The 18,808-nt window shown below is 35.3% G+C and overlaps 1 protein-coding gene across 4 annotated transcripts in view; it reads left to right on the top strand.

Moving 5' to 3' along the window:
* Positions 1 to 18,808, top strand: part of rhea (Talin_middle and talin-RS domain-containing protein rhea) — a 771,509-nt gene that overhangs the window by 740,309 nt on the left and 12,392 nt on the right. For all 4 annotated transcript variants that reach the window (XM_090388755.1, XM_090388752.1, XM_090388753.1 and 1 more), the window contains exons 57-59: positions 7,620 to 7,745; positions 7,843 to 7,905; positions 15,942 to 16,124. In XM_090388755.1, the coding sequence (XP_090244881.1) occupies positions 7,620 to 7,745; positions 7,843 to 7,905; positions 15,942 to 16,124 (372 nt within the window). The remainder of the gene's footprint in view (positions 1 to 7,619; positions 7,746 to 7,842; positions 7,906 to 15,941; positions 16,125 to 18,808) is intronic.

Genomic DNA, 18,808 nt, shown 5'->3' with positions numbered 1-18,808 from the left:
TTTGTAAGATTGATCCCAAATATTTGAATTTATCGACTTGTTTGATTTTAAAACCTGCAATATTTAGAACGTGTCCTGGCCCTGAAGACAACATTTCAGTCTTGCTAAAATTGATTTTTAGACCCCATTGTTTATATTCCTCAAACAATTGACGACATGCATACTTTGCATCTTCTAAGTCTTGTGCTATCACCACCTGATCATCTGCAAAAAGTAAATTGTGAATATAGGTGTTCTTATTAATCGGCAATCCCATTTTATTACATTTTTTTGACCAGGATCTTAGGCAGATGTCGATATAAATTTTGAAGTGTTGGTGACACTCAACAACCTTGTAATAAGCCTTTTGAAGTGTGGAATTCAGGTGACAAAGCTGATCCCACTTTAATTCTGCATCTATTATTCCTGTAAATAGCCTTCATAATGTTAATCAGTTGTCCATCAATATTTGCCTCTTTCAGTGCTTCCCATAAGAGTTTTCTTGGAACACTGTCAAATGCCTTTTCAAGGTCAATGAAAATCATAAAGATTTTTTTCCCTTTTGATTGGCATTTTTCAAGAATCTGTCGTACTGTTGAGATATGATCTATACATGACCTCCCAGCTGAAAAACCACTTTGTTCTTCTGATACCTCTATTCAGGCTTCTAAATGGTTCCTGATCCATTTTCCAAGGATCTTTAACAGCGGGTTAAATCAGGACGCATATTCCTCTGTAATTTGAACAGCTTTTCCGATCTTCCTCCTTATAAATTGATGTAATATATTCTGTTAGTAATTATTAATGCCAATTTTAATTTTTAATTTCTTCCTGAATGCAATTAATTTCTTAGTTGTTATACTGCTTTTATTGGTAATGGACTTGTAGGTGACACTTGAATTTAGTTCTGTATTTAATGTTTGGAAATAAAAGGCTTTACAGATAATGGCATAGTTGCAGGAGGCTTTATCCACAGGAGCGATGACAAAATGTTTGTCTAAATCTGCCAATTGTTTTATTTGAAAAATGGAATTTTAATCTAGAAGATGGTTGCACGTGTGGCATTGATGTTTTATGATTATGTAGTATCTTAGCTGAATTTATCCATAATTGGAAGGCTTCAATGGTGGTGTTATGATGTTTTGTGATTATGTAGTATCTTAGCTGGTACTGAATTTATCTATAATTGGAAGGCTTCAGTGGTGATGTTATGATGTTTTGTGATTATGTAGTATCTTAGCTGGTACTGAATTTATCTATAATTGGAAGGCTTCAATGGTGATGTTATGATGCTTTATGATTATGTAGTATCTTCGCTGGTACTGAATTTATCCATAATTGGAAGGCTTTAATGGTGATGTTATGATGGTAAGAAAGCTTAAAACAGAAGTTGAGCAAATCCTGATATAATTGATGTTCAAAATATAATTGAATTCAAAAATCCCGATGTTTTTTGAAGAGTGAAAAGCTGATTTTAGAGTATAACCTGTATTTGAAGCCACAAGATATGATGCTTCTTAGTTCCTGGTCGGGTATAATATTTAAATTGCCAGTTATGATATGACCAAAGTGTGTATCAACAAAAGGTTTGAAGTTAGCTTGATGGCAAATACATCCATGGGAAACAGTCTCAAGGTCAAATTTATCCATGTTAGTGGCTTTTAATTACAGGATATAATTCCAAATGCTACAGTATACAAGTAGTTCTCGCTTTATGAATTCCCGGGTTTACGAGTTTTTTTCTCCCCCCCAAGTATCAAGTATCAACAAAATCGAAAATATGAACATGAATTGCAAAAAATGAATGTTAAACATTCATAAATACAGCATTTCAAACGACGTGCATAGCTGTACAATACAGTGTACCCCGCTTTACGATATTTATCAGTTCCAGAGACACCATTGTATCATTAAAATATCGTAATGTGGACCCAATAACACATTGTTTTTTGGTAATTCATTTCAAGATCTCGGAAGTTGAAATTTTCACTGTATAACTAAGCTATTTATCTCTCTAAAATGTCATTTTTAAGTTCACAAGCGTGACCTTAAGGCTATATAAAAGGTCGTGAGCATGGTTTGTAAATTGTATTAGTTACCAATTCAAATTATTAAAATGCACTGCACTTTCATCGTTATCATATGTTCTGCTATAAGAACCAATTTTAAACGCCCTCATGATATTTTTCTGAATCACATTTCTGGAGGTCACTACCATAAAACAATAAAAACAATTTGCACTTTCCGGTTTATTGGGCTTTTCTGTTACTGAAAGTTGTACACAGGTAGTAAACTCGATCTTCTTGCATTTGCGAAAATACCTATAACTGAATTGTGTGGTTTTTTTACGTTATTATGGTGAAATGTGTTTCCCCTTTACTGGAATCTTCAATCGTATAAAAAACAAATAAATTTTCAGAATCTTCTCTTTCCTTTGTTTTTTTTGAAAGCTTCGTAAATGTGTTACTCCACGCAAATCGTGTTAGTTGCAATTTGTGCGTTCCATTAAAAAATGCTTATGCATGCAATCGTGAAATTTATAATTAAAAGAGAAGATTATCTTCGAAACAAACGCCTCTTGAAACGTTTCTGAAGAAGACGACTCCTTATGTAACAAACCAACGAGTGCCGAGCCAATAATGAGTGATCAACGAGTGTGCATTTAGTCAATGGTGATGAAGAATAAACATTCTTTAATATTTATAAATCGTAAATAATTTCTCTATTATTATAATTTGCTTGATTTTACAAGCTACGTTTGCATTTCTTTCGATAAATCAATCATTGTTGAGAACGTAACCTCTATTTTTAACATTATGTCTATGGGAAATAAATTCCCGCTTTACAAGCGTGCGCTATGAACGAATTAACTCGTAAAGTCGAGAACTACCTGTATCTGAATCTGGATATAATGTTCAAATTCTGGCAGCCAGCAGGAAGTAGGTCATCCAATTTATCAATGCAGCTATTAATGTTTATGCTGTCCAAGCTAGTTTATAATCGTAATATTTAATTAAGATGGTAGTATTATCTTTTCTATTCAGATTGAATTTTAATTTAAATTTACAAATGTCTGTTATAAGGTGAAGCAAATGTTTAGATGTGAAATTAAAGGTGAGGATGAACCTATAATAATAATTGCTGGATTTTTATTGGTGTGATTTTAATGAAATTTAGTATGTCTTGACAAATCCTTTTAAAAGGCCTAAATATAAAATTTCATGAAAATCTATCCACTGGGAGTTTTCACATGCAGACATAGTGAAGACAATAGGTGCATCATACATATATGCTAATGTGCTTAAAAAAATCCCACCCTGATATGGTAGTTAAGGGTCAGCAGCCCTGTACTTTTAGCATGGCCAGCTTGCTGGATGTACCAATAAAAAAAAAAAAAAAACACACCACACCACACCCACATCTGGAAACAAACTGCCAGGGTTCAGCATTCCTGTGCCATCAACAAGATAATTCACTGAAGGTACTAGCAAGAAAGACAGGCATTGGTCACAAGAGTTCTGGGACAAAACCTCAAAGGCAAGGTCTTGTATATTGAAAGATGGAAAGTCTTAAAATACTGACATGTTTATAATTTTCTTTATTTTCAATATGATGTTCAGAACTATGAGCAACAGTAGCTACAATGGAAATAAGAAATGATGGTGGTGATCTTGAAAGTACAGTCAAAGAGAGCAGGGGGACCAACTTTCAAGGTCACCACAATGACAGTGGTCTGTTGTTGAAGCACCTTTCTAAAAAGCTTTTGGTTGAAAAACCCATGAGAATAAAAGTCATATACAAGCTAGGTTGAAACCAAAGAAAGGTAGATTTAGACACAAATGACATTTCAGGTATAAAAGATTTTGTAATGTCTCCAAAAGCACAATCATTTCCATCTTTATTGCCAAATACCCATCAGATGATACTTAATCTTCGTCTTTTGTAATTTAATGTTAGCAGGAGAGCTATGATGCATGCAGTTAATAAACTAAAGGCCTAACAGCATTCTCCCAGCAATGACTTGCATGGCTGCAGAGGGCACTGTGTGATTTTAAGAGGGACTTGGTGAATTTAATCAGTATTAACCTTTGCTGCATAATGACTTTAAAACCTCTGGTGAACCAGCCACTCTCAGCATGGTAAACAATGTGAACAAAAGCAATAGAATGCAGTAGAATTAAGACTTTTCCTTTCAGTCCATTCTGATTATGAGAAGTCATCCTAGTGAAATTTTTAGTTTTTATTTTGTGAATGCCAGGATAGGTAAAAGTTCTTTCTTATCTAATAAAAGAATGAATATTTAACTGTTAGTGAATACCGAATTGTTCAGTCCACAGTAGGTGGTCTACCAGAAGAAAAGTGGCGTTTGAGCATCATGATTTTAGATTTTTTTTTCTTTGAAATTGTCAATTTGTGAATCCAGCACCAGTCTTGGAATATTGTTTGCAGTTTGATAAAGATCGTAATGAAAAGATCCTGGAATCAGCATGGTGTTCCATATGTGTAATGTGGTTGTAGTAACTCCACTGTAACTCCTGTGGCCGACCGGGCTAGCCGGGTGGGTAAAGTGCCTGCCTGGCAACCCAAAGGTCGCGGGTTCGAATCCCGCCTCAGGCTTGGATCAAAGTACTGCAAAAACCTTGGGAGGTGCATTATGGCCACAGAAGCCGATGCGCCAACTACCAAAAAAATAATAATAATAATAACTCCTGTGAAAAAGCATTAAGGCGAAACCAGTCATGTGAATGGCTTGATGTATATGTAATGTTATGTTTTGTTGATATTGTCAACTGGCCACTTAATTAAAACTGTAAACAGTAATCACTTGGAAAAATGCTTGCTGGTATTCTGTCCTGAGAAGGGTCATATTTGTAATGCTCATACTGTATAGCCTGCCTGTACCTAAGTGCAGAAGACTGGCCATGAAAATTTTTGAAAGGAAAGGGAGGAAGTCAGAGTGGGAAGGGAGAAGGTTTGTACAGAAAATAATAGTAGATAGTATAGTTGGTTGCTGAGAGCAAGCCTACATTAAAAAAAAAAAAAAAAAAAAAAAGTTTGGGGATTCAAGGCTTATATGTTGATTGTGCACAGTACCATAACACTTCAATCCAGACCACTGTCATTTCCAGCAACCACCACAGGGGATAACAAATACAAAACTATTGGTGTTACTTTAAGTTGGTACCAAGCAAGATCCTAAAATTACCACAATTTTAGTTTGTTCTCTTGCTGTTTCGATAACCTTAAGTTATAGTGGCATATGCTTAAACTTGCTGAATGTAATGAGTTACACTTTCAATCAATGGGATTGGCATTTTTCCCCTTCATAGTATATTAAAAATCAGAATGTCCATGACTTGCATCACAACAGAAACAAGTATAACTTGTAAGCAATTGAGTCCGTAAATATTTTAACTCAAAATAACTCCTTCCATTGCATTCCTAGCTTAACATTAACTTTTGTTCTGATTCTCAATAAATTCTTTTATCATTTCAATATTCTTCAGGTGGCCAGAACAAATCTTATCCCTCAAAGAATACAAACAATCTAACTTCTTCACTAAACAATTGGCATTTTTGGCTTATTACCTTTAGCCTCACATTGCAAATATGAATGACCTTTACATGCACAAAGAGTTCCGTAGTATGCTCAAATCTTAGACTCTGAGACCACATAGTGACCAAGTGAAATTGTTTAAATCAGTAACTTCTTCAGTCAATAAAAAGGATATTAGATTTTTCAAGATATGAATAAACTTGAAATGGAAACTCAATTATCCAGTGCCTACCTATACCTTTTTGCAGTGAAAAGCAGACATTTTGGATCTTAGAAAGGCTTTTGATACTGTTGCACATGGAAGACTGCTGCACAAATCGGAGCAGTGTGGCATTTGAGGAAAATTGCTGCTATGGATAAAGGGGTGGTTGAGTGGGAGAAGACAGAGAGTAGAAATCAATGGACACTGCTCATCGTGGACTAATGTTATTAGTGGAGTCCCTCAGAGTTCAGTGTTGGGTCCATTGTCGTTTTCTGTATTTATAAATGATATTGATGATGGTATATCACGCTTAATGTCCAAGTTTGCAGACGATACGAAGGTTGGCAGGGTTGTTAAGGACACTAATGACAGTACACTGCTGCAACAGGATCTAGAAAAGTTGAGCAGATGGGCTGAGAGGTGGCAAATGAAGTTTAACATTGACAAATGTAAAGTATAACATATGGGAAGCAGTAACCTCAGAGTGACGTATCAACTCTGTGGTACTACACTGAGAGTGGTAGAGAACGAAAAGGACCTGGGGGTAATTGTGCAGGAAGATATGAAGTTTTCTGAGCAGTGCAGACGGTCTGCAAGAGTAGCTCATAGTGTCTTGTCAATGATATACAGGAATTTTTCTAGCAGGGATAAGGAGATGATTATCCCCTTGTATAAGTCAATGGTCAAGCCACACCTTGAGTACTGTATACAGGTCTGGAGGCCTCATTTTAAGAAGGATGTAGAGCTGTTGGAACAAGTACAGAGAAAGGCAACAAGATTAGTGAATGGAACAAAGGGTTGCTCTTACGAAGAAAGGCTTAAATTTTGCAAATTACAGTTTCTGGAGACTAGGCACCTGTGAGGTGATCTGATTGAGGTGTATAAAGCCTTGAATGGTTTGAGCATGCTCAGTGCTGATAGGATTCTTCCTCTTGCTCAGAATAATCACCTGAGAGGGCATAAATTCAAATTGAGGAAAGACAGATATAGGATAGGTGTGTGGAAGTTTGCCTTTAGCCAGCAGGTAGTTGGCTGGTGGAACAGACTTCCATCCTTTGTTGTGGAAGTTGATAGCCTAAATAAATTTAAGGTTGAGCTGGACAGGCATTTGGAATGAATGGAGGGGTGAAATGGGAGGGTTTTTTTTTTTTTTTTTTGGCTGATGCTTCATAAGCTTGCTTTCTTGCATCATATGCCTCTACTAATGCTAAAAGTTTATATAAAACTCACTTTGTGATATTCCAAACTTCATCATTCACCTAAAAAGATCTTGGATCAGTTCCTCATTTTCACATCAACAACATTGTAAATAATGATTTTTGGTTGGACACCTAACAGTCTCTCAAGTGTTAGTCTAGAATTTTGAAGAACACAAACAGTTTCCAGTAATTTGAACAGCTTTAGCCCTGTAACTTGACAAACAGTGCCTTATTCTTTGTTTAACAGATGGCCTTTATTTTAAATTAACTAAAATTTGTTTTAAATTCTGAGACAAAAGTCTTTTTAATATTACTGCTAGATCTACATTCACTATTTGGATCTGCTTTGGGAATAATATTGTAATTAGAAAATGCAGATATTTGATATTTATAGGATTCAGTGAACCACCATGCTACATTAATTTGAATTGTTTAGGGCCTTGGTTTTCTTTGTCAACAAATGTACCCCAATCTTTTAGTACCCAGCCAACTAATTTTTAAATACCTGTTTGTAGTGCTGCTGATGTTAATAGATAGTCTGCTCTAGAATAATCTGTTTAAAAATTTATCTGCTTATTTTCTCAGATGTTTTGAGAAATAAACTCTGTTTATAGCTCCATGAGAATTGTAATTTATATTTAATTACTATATCTAACCTCTTACATTTTTGGCTGTTTTACAGGAATTGGATGAGAATATGAATTTTGACAAAATGATACTTGAAGCAGCTAAATCTATTGCAACAGCAACTTCAGCTTTAGTAAAATCTGCATCAGCTGCACAAAGAGAGTTAGTAGCTGCTGGAAAGGTTAGTACTTAAATTATGTTCATCTTCTTTTTACATAGGAAATTTACCATTTTAAATATTTTCACTAAATGCTTTGTTTCTTCTCTTCCCTCTGCAGGTTGGAGCCCATCCTATATATACATCTGATGATGGCCAGTGGTCGGAGGGCTTGATATCTGCTGTAAGTAGTACTTAAATTTTGTATGGTATTCCCTTTATAATTGTTTCTATCTTTAAAAACTAAAAATTCATTAATGCACTTAGTGTTACTATTATCCATATAGTGCAAGAAAGGCATGGGCTTTAAAAATTTACTGTAAAAATAAATGTGAGAAATTTTTGTTAGCTAAATTGTTTTATTGAGTCTGACAATGGAATTGATTAAGATATTTCCAGTTTTGAAGTTTGTTGAAATGTTTTATGTTCCATATATGGTTTAAATAGGCAGAATGATGTATGAATGCTAACTTAAAAAGTATCCACCTTAAAAAAATAAAATAATATAATTCATATATCCCCTGTCACTTAATTTAATCAATTGACTTACCCAATTTGTTTTTAAATTTACACAATCTCTTCAGCTTGACAAAATAAAGTAGCAATTTGTTCCAGTAATTAATTATTGTTTTCTTTCTAATCTGCAACTCTGCTATCCTAATTTAAAAACAGGTCCCCCGATTAACTGAAAAAGAGAAAAAAACTCTAGAGACTAAACTCCATTGTTTAGTTTATTCAACCTTTTTTTAAATCATTAAAAAGGCTCATTCAGATCACCATGTAGATGTCTGATTTCCAGGCTTTGTAACTTAAAAAAAAAAAAAAAAAGGATCTCCCCCATAAGAATGCCCTCTGTGTGCCAGTAATTAACCATATCGCTCCTAATTGTATTATTTTTAGCAGGTCTCCATTTTCCCTGGAGTTTCCAGATCTGTATGCAATACTTAGCAATGCAAATAGGGTATGATGAATGTCATGCTGGCCATAGTCACCAAGTGCAGTTAAAGAAAAGGCTCATAATTGTTGACTTATAATTTATTTTTAAAATATGACAGTTGTTATATTAATAAACTATTATATTAACCTGTAATTAATATATTATTACAATTTATTTTCCTCTTTCAAGTATTAGCATCTACATTTGTGGGCTGCACATATAGCTCACAAATGTTTGTCTGGTGTCTAATATGAAGTTGTAATGGACATGTAGAGTTGTCAATTCAAACATAATTTGAATGTTGCATTTTGTCATATTAAATCATATTAATGAAAACCAAAAGCACATTCTGATGTTCAGCTGCAGGTTCTAAACACATCCCAATTACATCACTGTCAGTATTTGAAATGTAACTAACCACCACTTTATATACAATAGAATTATTACCTCTTTTTCTCTACTGACAAAATTTCTGTGCATCATGAACAGAATTCTATGTGCTGTCCTCGTCGCCTATCTACACTACTGAGAAAACTTCATTTCAAACTTTAATTATACCTAAATCTTTTTCTATTCAACTACCATAAGTTTGACCTCTGGGATAACTATTATCCAGGTGCAAAACCTTACATTTGCCAACATGGCATTTAACTGCCATTTTGAAGATCATACACAGATTGCTGTTGTTAACCATCTTACCAAACTTGAACATCATACTTGTTATACCCTTATCAATGTTTGTAACTTATTATATCTTCATTAGCATTCTTAATGAATATCAGAAACAGTACTGAACCTTGTTTGAAAAAATAGCTATTAACCTGTTCCATCCACATAAATGGTCATTTATAACCACTCTGTCTCCTCTCAGTTAATTATCCTTTTATCTAATAGAGCAACTTTCTCCAATGCATAACGCTTCAGTTTATACAAAAGGCATCCATGCAGTTCTTTTATGGCAGCTTTTTAATAGCTTATCAAATTAGTTAAGATCTGTGATTTTTTTTTAGATAAAATCTGCTGTAGATATTACATACCCAAACTTATGGATCTGTAATTACTTCTGTCCCATCCCCAGGATCATCTTTGTGAATTAGTCAAATATTTATATGCCTCCAGTCTAGGGACGTTCTTATTAGGACAGTGATGATTTGACAGTCTGTCTTGCTACCTCTTAATGTGGTAATTGTGTAATACTAAATTGAAGAGGGGAGGGGGATGATTTGTCACCCACTTCTTACTGCTGCATTTTTAGCAGCTTTAAATCAGTGGTGATAAGGGAACACAATACTATACAATGAATATAGTTTATGTTCACAATGTAATGATTTAAAAACAACTTTTAAAAAAAAACTTAAAAACTATGATTTTCCAACAAACATTCTAAGGCTGTTCTGGATATTAACATTAGCCAATAGTGTAATGAAGCTTTCCTTATTAATATTAGGAGTTAGTTTGCATGAAATAAGTCTTATAGAACAGTGTCTATCCAGCATTTTTCTATTCATCACTAGATCTTCTCTTCTCTTTATATTTATCAATCCACAAAACTGATATCAAAAGCAAAAAAAGGGGGATGGGACTACATATCATTTGGAGATGACTGATATTGCTAAATTCATTTTGATGTTTCCAGAAAATAACTGGCATACAATAGTATTACTTTATCTACAAAAAATTATCAAATACCTTGGTGTACAACCAGTTTTAATTTTGTCATTTTAGAGCCGATTAAATTAAATCTCAGTTAGAATGCTAGAAGCTCTCAGACCTATTGCAATTCTTTATATTTGCTCTACACTAACAAAATTTATAGTTTCAATGCAAAATCCTGTAGGAGATAATGCTTTTATATATATATATTAAATATTCCACGGTTGAGTAGAGTTATAAGTTGTTTAGAACAATCCGAGTTAGCATCTTGTTTGTGCTGTAAGAAATTCATTGCTGTACTTTTGGCAGAGGTGCAAGCATTTTTTTCTTTATTATTTATTTATTTATTATTTTTTAATTCTATAAACTATTTTAAATTTCTAACATTATCAGTTATTTATTTATGTGCAATGCGGAAAATATGCAGTTAAACTAAAATGACATTGTAGATAATCTCAACAAATAGCAGGTTTACATAAAACTTACATTATTCCCCCACCATCACAAATTTTTGTTCCTGTAAAATTAAAATTTGTATATGGGAAAGAGGCAGCTACGTTTGTTTTTTTTTTTAAGATTCTTATTGTATGATATTTTGATGTATTCATTTACTTCATAGTCATTCAAACACAGGATTTTAAAAAAAAGATTTTCATGTGACATATTTTAATAGTTCATAAATCTATATAAAGAACTTTCCTTGAAACAAAAGCCATGACATTTTATAATTACAGAATAATTTCGGTAATTCATCACACTGCTTAATTTTATCCTCTTACTCAAGTCCCAACCTCCCTTTCATTGACATATTACATATAAATTTCTATTCCTTTTAATTCGTGTGTTCTTCATTCATCTTTTCTACTTTTTAAAATCTCCTGCAAGACATTTAGCCCAAATAATTTGTCACCCCGCAAAGAATAATGCTGCTTCTGGAACTAAACTTAACAGTATCAGTGAGATTGTTTCATTGCAGAAGAAGCATTATGCTTTGGAATTAAGGTTTGTTTTGGAAACTCACTTTGTGTTATGTGCTGTACTTTGCAGAGTAACATGATTCACAACAGCTCTAAGTTTTTGTGCCGAAACAGTGAGGGCCGTGCCACAGAAAAACCATTTGTTGCTATCATCAGAAAAAATGAGTTTTGATTTATGGTTATCTAAAATTACTTTTGATAAAGATCCGCCACTAGACAGCTTTGAATAGCATTCTTTCATCAAAAGAAAGCATTCATGCCGGGGCATGTTGTTGAAAGAGAAGGAGAATACAAAATTAAGATTAAACTATAAATGATTACGACCAAGTGGAAAGGGAAAAATTAACTTGGTTGAGACAAGCACATTCACACAACCTTCCAATATCGGGCCCACTCCTGAAACAGGTGTCCCTAGAATTTGCTAAAAAATTAGGCAAAACTTCTGGTTAGAAGCAGTTCATAGGTTAATCATGATGATGTTGTTGTTGTTATTTTCCAGCAAATGTGATATCTACTTTTACAGCTTTTAACTGCTGTGAAAACAAAATGTGAACTTCAGGTAATTCTGCTTATTGTTATTAATAGTGGAAAAGAATGCAAGGAAGCAAGCTTAGACAGGATCAGTCAGGTGGGGGGGGACACTACTAAACCTCATTTTTCCATCTGTTCTAATAATACTTCCTTAACTTTATTCTAACTACCGACTTCCACAACAACAGAATATTCTTACAATCTTCACATTCTGGCTGAAAGAAAATTTTTCACACATTTATCCTAAAGCTTTTTTTTTCCAGTTTATGTTCCCTTATCTCTCTCTCTCTCTCTCTCTCTCTCTCTCTCTCTCTCTCTCTCTCTCTCTCTCTCTCTCTCTCTGTGTGTGAGTGAGTGAGTGAAAGAGTAAGAATGCTATCTTACTCATTTAGCAACCTATCAGCATTTAGCTTACTCGCCTTAAGCACTTCAATCAGGTCTCTTTGCAGGTGCCTGCAAAGAGAAGGTGCCTCCGTAGCCAGGTGGAAAGGAGCAGCAGTGCGTAGCACGCGCTTCTTGATTAGACCGGGGTTCGAGCCCGTCACCACCAAATACGAAGGATGTGGAAAGGTCAGGGAATGACCACCGCATATCCCGGAGCAATATGGCCTTAGTTGCCAATGCTCCTAAAAACCAAACAAGCAAACCTGCAAAGAGAAGTGCCTGAAGTAGCAACTTCAGTTGCTACTTCTCAGCCCATCTATCTGCCCAGTTTTTCTAGATCCTGTTGCAGTAGCATACTGTCATTAACAACCCTGCCAACCTTTGTATCATCTGCAAACTTCGACATTAAGCCTGATATACCTTCATCAATATAACTGATAAATAACCGAAACAACAGTGCACCCAACACTGAACCTTGGTGGACTCCACTAATAAAATTAGTCCATGAAGGGCAGCATCCATTGATTACCACTTTCTGTCTTCTCCCACTCAACCACCCTTTTATCCATTGTAGCAACTTGCCCTTAATACCATACTGCTCCAATTTGTACAGTAGTCTTTCATGCGCAAAAGTGTCAAAAGCTTTCCTGAAATCCAAATATATGAAATCAAAATTATTTTTTGCATCCAGTTCCTTTGTAACCACATCATAGTATCAATCAAATTTGTAAAACAAGACTTTCCCTTAACAAATCCATGCTGTGTCTGAATTATTTCTGCAGTCTTGTCTAGATGATCCTGCAATGCATCTTTAACCAGTGACTCCATTGTTTTCCCCTGAACTGAAGTTAAACTACAGTCTGTAATTACTTGTGTCACCCTTAGATCTCCCTTTGTGAATTGGCAATACATTTGCACATCTCCAATCCGTGGAGACTTTGCCTGAGTCCAAGGATGCTCTCATAATTATGGCTAAGGGTTTGCTTACTACCACCTCCACTATATAGTTATATTAAAGGAGGTGGCAAACCACCTCCTTTAATATAACTGGATAGATCCCATCCACCCCTGGTGCCTTTCTTATGTTTAACTGCAACAATTTCTCCTCCACTTTGGTCTCAGTTATTAGAAAATCATTAAGCACTCTGTTACAGTTTGATAAATGTCTGGCATTCTCCTCCCATTAATAACTCCTTGTGTATGAATGTATATTCAAAATACTCATTCAGATTGTCAGCTATCTGAGCAGGATCATCAACCCTCGAATCATCAATATCAAGTGGACCAATCTGATTCATCCCCTTCCTTCTAGAGTTTACATAACTAAAGAATTTAGTTTAAATATATCAATTTTTCTAAGCCCTTGTTGCAGTAGTGTGCTTTAATTCCTGTTATTAGCCACCCTTCTGAACTTTGTGTCATCTGAATACTTAGATAATAAGCTTGATATGCCTTCATCAATATTGTTAATATTGAAAACAATAAAGGATCCCAGCACTGAACTCTGAGCAACTCCACTAATAACATTAGTCGTAGAAGAACAGTGTCCATTAAAAACTACCCTCTGCCTTCTTCCAGTCACCCATCCCTTTATCCACTTGCCCCCGAATGCCACAGTGCTGCAATTTTTACAGAAGTCTTTAATGAAAACAAGTTTCAATACTACCACTGACCCCACTTTTTTCTCCATAACAGTCAAGCTCTACAGACCTATAATTTCTCACTTCACCCTTTGATCCCCCATTGTGGATAGGACAGACATTAACAACATCCACAAAAGTTTCAGGTGCCTCCGTAGCCAGGTGGGCAGGAGCGGCAGTGCATAGCACACACTTCTTGATTAGACCAGGGTTCAAGCCCATGACCACCAAATACGGAGGGTGCGGAAAGGTCAGGGAATGACCACCCCATATTGTCGGAGCAATATGGCCTTAGTTGCTAATGCTCCTAAAAACCAAATAACAACAACAACAACAAAAGTTTCAGTGAAATGATGAGTGAACAACTGCAAATTTTTTCAGTCATGCATGATTTAAGCATTTTCTTTCAGGCCAGAATAATGAAACAAGTCTGAACAAACCTTTTATAGAGAATGATGGACATAAAACATTTACTGCTTCTTTATTTGAAACACTCCATCAAAATAGATAATCTTGCAGAGAAATTGCAAAAGGATTAAAAGTGTTGACAATAGTGTTGACATGATATTGCCATGAGGGATGTCTTTGTGTGTGCATGATGCAAGGAGTGTAACGAAATCAGGCGACAACTCAGCGTTGTTATGGGCCTATATGAGAGCTTGAAGGACAGGGTGGATGCCCTCGAAGGATCTAAATTGAGGGGCCCATCAAGCTCTCAGCTGCCCACATCAATGCCAGAGCTTGCACTTGGTCATCGTGCAACAAAGCGGCAACCCCCAAGGCAGAATGTGCTGTTCCCACAAGAACTAGTAGTTGTTGGTGACTATTGTCAGGGAAACGGGGAACATGCTTTGTAAAAAGGATAGGTGGAACAGTACCAGGGTATGTCTCTACCACTGTTTCATTCTCTACCACTGACAGTGGTAGAGAATGAAAAGGACCTGTGGGTAATTGTGCAGACAGATATGAAGTTCTCTGAGCAGTGCAGACGGGCTGCAAGAGTAGCTCATGGTGTCTTGTCAATGATATACAGGAATTTTTCTAGCAGGGATAAGGAGGTGATTATTCCCTTGTATAAGGCAATGGTCAGGCCACACCTTGAGTACTGTATACAGGTCTGGAGGCCTCATTTCAAGAAGGATGTAGAGCTGCTGGAACGAGTACAGAGAAGGGCAACAAGAGTAGTGAATGGAACAAAGGGTTGCTCTTACGAAGAAAGGCTTAAGTTTTGCAAATTACAGTGTCAGGAGACTAGGCACTGGCGAGGTGATCTGATAGAGGTGTATAAAACCTTGAATGGTTTGAGCATGCTCAATGCTGATGGGATTCTTCCTCTTGCTCAGAATAATCACCTGAGAGGGCATAAATTCAAATTGAGGAAAGACAAATATAGGATAGATAGATGTGCGGAAGTTTGCCTTTAGCCAGCGGGTAGTTGGTTGATGGAACAGACTTCCATCCTTTGTTGTGGAAGTTGATAGCCTAAATAAATTTAAGGCTGAGCCAGACAGGTATTTGGAACGAATGGAGGGGTGAAATTTGAGCTTTTTTTTTTTTTTTTTTATGTTTTTGTTTTGGCTGATGCTGCATAAGCTTGCTTTCTTGCATCATATGCCTCTACTAATGTTAATGTAGTAGTTCCATCTCACCTGGCTGAAGACATAAGTGAAATTCTAAATTTGCAAAATTTTATCAGAAGAGAGAAAGATTAAGACAAAAACTGTGGGTAGAAATTATTCAATTAATACATTCAAAACAATTACTAATCATTTAGCGACAGTTGATAGTAATAATAAGATAGTAAGTATAGTTGATAGTAAGAATTTGAAATGATTTATGCTTTGGAGGGAAAAAAATAGTAAGTGCATTAAAAAAATATTGTATGCAGTATACTTTTTAAATATATTGCACACAATATTGTTTTAATATACTGTAACTTTTCATAGTGAATAAGTTTTTTGTTGAAATTTATTCTCTTTTCAAAATTTACATGTTTTTGAAATTTTATATACTGTACATCCTTTATTTTTAAAAATCACTTTGTTTCTATACCAGTGAGGATTGTATGCTGATCATAGCTGAAATTTGTCTTTTTTAGGCCCGCCTTGTGGCTGCAGCTACTCATAGCTTAGTAGAATCGGCCAATTCTCTAGTCCAGGGTCATGCCACAGAAGAAAAGTTAATTTCTTCAGCCAAACAAGTGGCAAGCTCTACAGCTCAGTTGTTAGTAGCTTGCAAAGTGAAAGCAGATCCTGATTCGTTAACAGTAAGGCGACTTCAGGTAATTTGCATCTTAGCTTTAAATCCTGGTTCTTTATTTACATGATGATGAGATAAAATAAGTGTTATGGCAGTAGATAGACAACTGATAAAATGGGTATGCATTTTTGTCATGTGTTTATATATTTGAGGGATCAAATACACCCACTGGTGTGCTTGTAAATAAAATAAATAAAAAAACAAGACTAAGAATGTGTATATATTGTAAGTTTATTGTCACAAAATGTTTTCGTTGACTTTTGCTGAGCTCTTGTATCTGTGGCCAATCTATGGTTATGATTCAACCATGATTTCACAAATGGAGTTGCATTCCAATCCGCATAATTTTGCCTGGGCTGCTGCTTCTTAGGATAATGACTTTATCAAGTTCACAACAATTCTAGAAGTGCGAAATCTTTGACAGACAGAGCATGGGAATGTCATTATCTTAAAGAAGTGGCTCAGGCAAAATTAATTGGATGTTTGTTGGAAATAATATTCCTGTAAAATTGCTAGCAGAGATAATCACTACACAGGCTGCTGCGTAGGGAGGGAGTCAGGGGAAAGGAAGCACGAAGTGTGCCGAAATAAGCTTGCCTGGGCTGGATTTTCCATGTTACCATATACAAGCTTATTGCCCAAATGCCGCTAGCCATTTTGGATTGAAGTGCATGCTGTTCTACAGTTTATAGCCATTTGCGAGCCGGTCGTTAAACCAACCAGCTCGCAAAATTCTTGAAAGTTTAACAACTGGTTTGCGGGAGCCAGCTCCAGCACACCACTAGATACACCAAACACCTCATTTAAATTATTTTAACTTAACAAATTTTGTATTATTGTAATTAATAAATTAGGAAACAATCACATAACAAATTATGTGTCTAATTTACAAAAATTAGAAAATTTCAGGCCTAATTTACAAAGCTGTAGTTATTTAATGTACAGCTGTGTACCTAAAGCACAAGTATCACTAGAAAATTTAATGCGCTGCCCCATTAAATTGATGGGTTATAAAGCTAAAATACAAAAATAAGTTAAAAAGTATTTTGTAAAAGATTGAAGATATCATGAAATGAAACAAACGTTTATTGTTGAAAATAACGTAATTTAGGCTGTGAAAAATAAAATCAGTTCATATCTTGGCTCCTTTCTAGATATATTTCATATACAGGAATACCTCGCATAGTGCAGTTTCGAACAGCGCGGGTTTCGCTATAGTGCAGTTTACAAATTGAAAAAAAAAATTAACTGCGTTATGCACCAATACATTTGATATGTATGTATGTATTATAATGCCAGCACGTAGGCCAATGTGTTATGGATTCAAGACCACGCTGACTGTTGTCACAACTCCCATTATATACGGACTCTGCTAGCTTTGATAGATTAGTGAACACTCTAGATTCTGAGTGGTGAGGTCGTTGATTGTAAGCTGTACAAATATTTTTTGCTGTGTATTTTTATTAAAGATTATTTTTTAAAAACATTACGCCTTTATACACAAATATGAGTGGAAAGAAGAAATGTAATGGCACCGAGTGCTCTTCTAGATCCAAACATCAAACGAGGTATGAAAGTAGAGCAGGCGTTGCAAAATGACATTCGATGTTATAAAGAGATGTATGCAGGGAAAAAAAAACCCGGCAAACTAAGCTGGCTGATCAGTTATTTTTCAAAATAAAAATACAGTATATACTTCACTTATATTCTTTTGGTATGTACATACTGCAATAAAAATCGTTTGTACTGTATTTAGTATTAGTATTAGTATTAGTAACGGGCGTATGGTGCAAGAAAGCCTATGGCTTATGCTGCACCAGCCAAAAAAAAAAAAAAAAAAAAAAAATCCGAACAAAACAATGATAAAAACAAAAATTAAATAAATAAATAAATAATAATAATTAATAAATAAATAAAAATAATAAAATGAAATTAAAAATTAAATAAAAATGAAATTAAAAATTAAATAAAAAGGAAATTAATCCTATCATCCTATGCGCTTCCCTTACCCGAAAGTACTATCCAGATGACCTTTGAATTTCCCCAAACTGTCGGCCTCTACCACCCATGAAGGCAACTTATTCCAGTAATTTATAACTCGCTGGCTAAAATAAAGCTTCCTACAGTCCAATCTAAACATTTCCCCGCGTAACTTGAATTTATGTCCCCTAGTTCTAGCATCATTTATAACCTTGAAAATTTTGTCCTCATTCATTTTACTGATGCCTCTCAGAGCCTTAAACACCTCAATCAAATCTCCCCTAAGGTGTCTAGTTTCCAAACTCTGCAACCCACATATTCGAAGTCTTTCTTCATACGGACGCCCTTTTGCCGATCTCACCAGGCGAGTTACCCTTCTTTGCACCCTTTCAAGAAGCTCGATGTCTTTCTTTAGGTGCGGTCTCCATACTTGAACACAGTATTCCAAGTGTGGTCTAACATAGGCCTTATATAATGGGATTATCACGTCCCTATCTCTACTTGCAAAAGTTCGATAGATCATCGATAGGACACCATGGGCCTTCCTTGCAACCTGTTTACAATGCTCAGAGAATTTCATGTCTGACCGTATCGTAACACCCAAGTCCCTTTCCTCCAGTACTGGGTTTAGTTGAACTCCACCAAGTGAATAAGTTATTTTGGGATTACTGTTTCCCAGGTGTAATACCTTATTTACTAGTATTTTTCATTTTTATCATTTTAGTT

The sequence above is a fragment of the Mastigoproctus giganteus genome, chromosome 14 (assembly GCF_048544385.1).
Source record: "Mastigoproctus giganteus isolate SK-2022 chromosome 14, ASM4854438v1, whole genome shotgun sequence".
Taxonomy (NCBI): Eukaryota; Metazoa; Arthropoda; class Arachnida; order Uropygi; family Thelyphonidae; genus Mastigoproctus; species Mastigoproctus giganteus.
The sequence above is the reverse complement of the archived record's forward strand: the minus strand, read 5'-3'. Positions and strand labels throughout refer to the sequence as shown.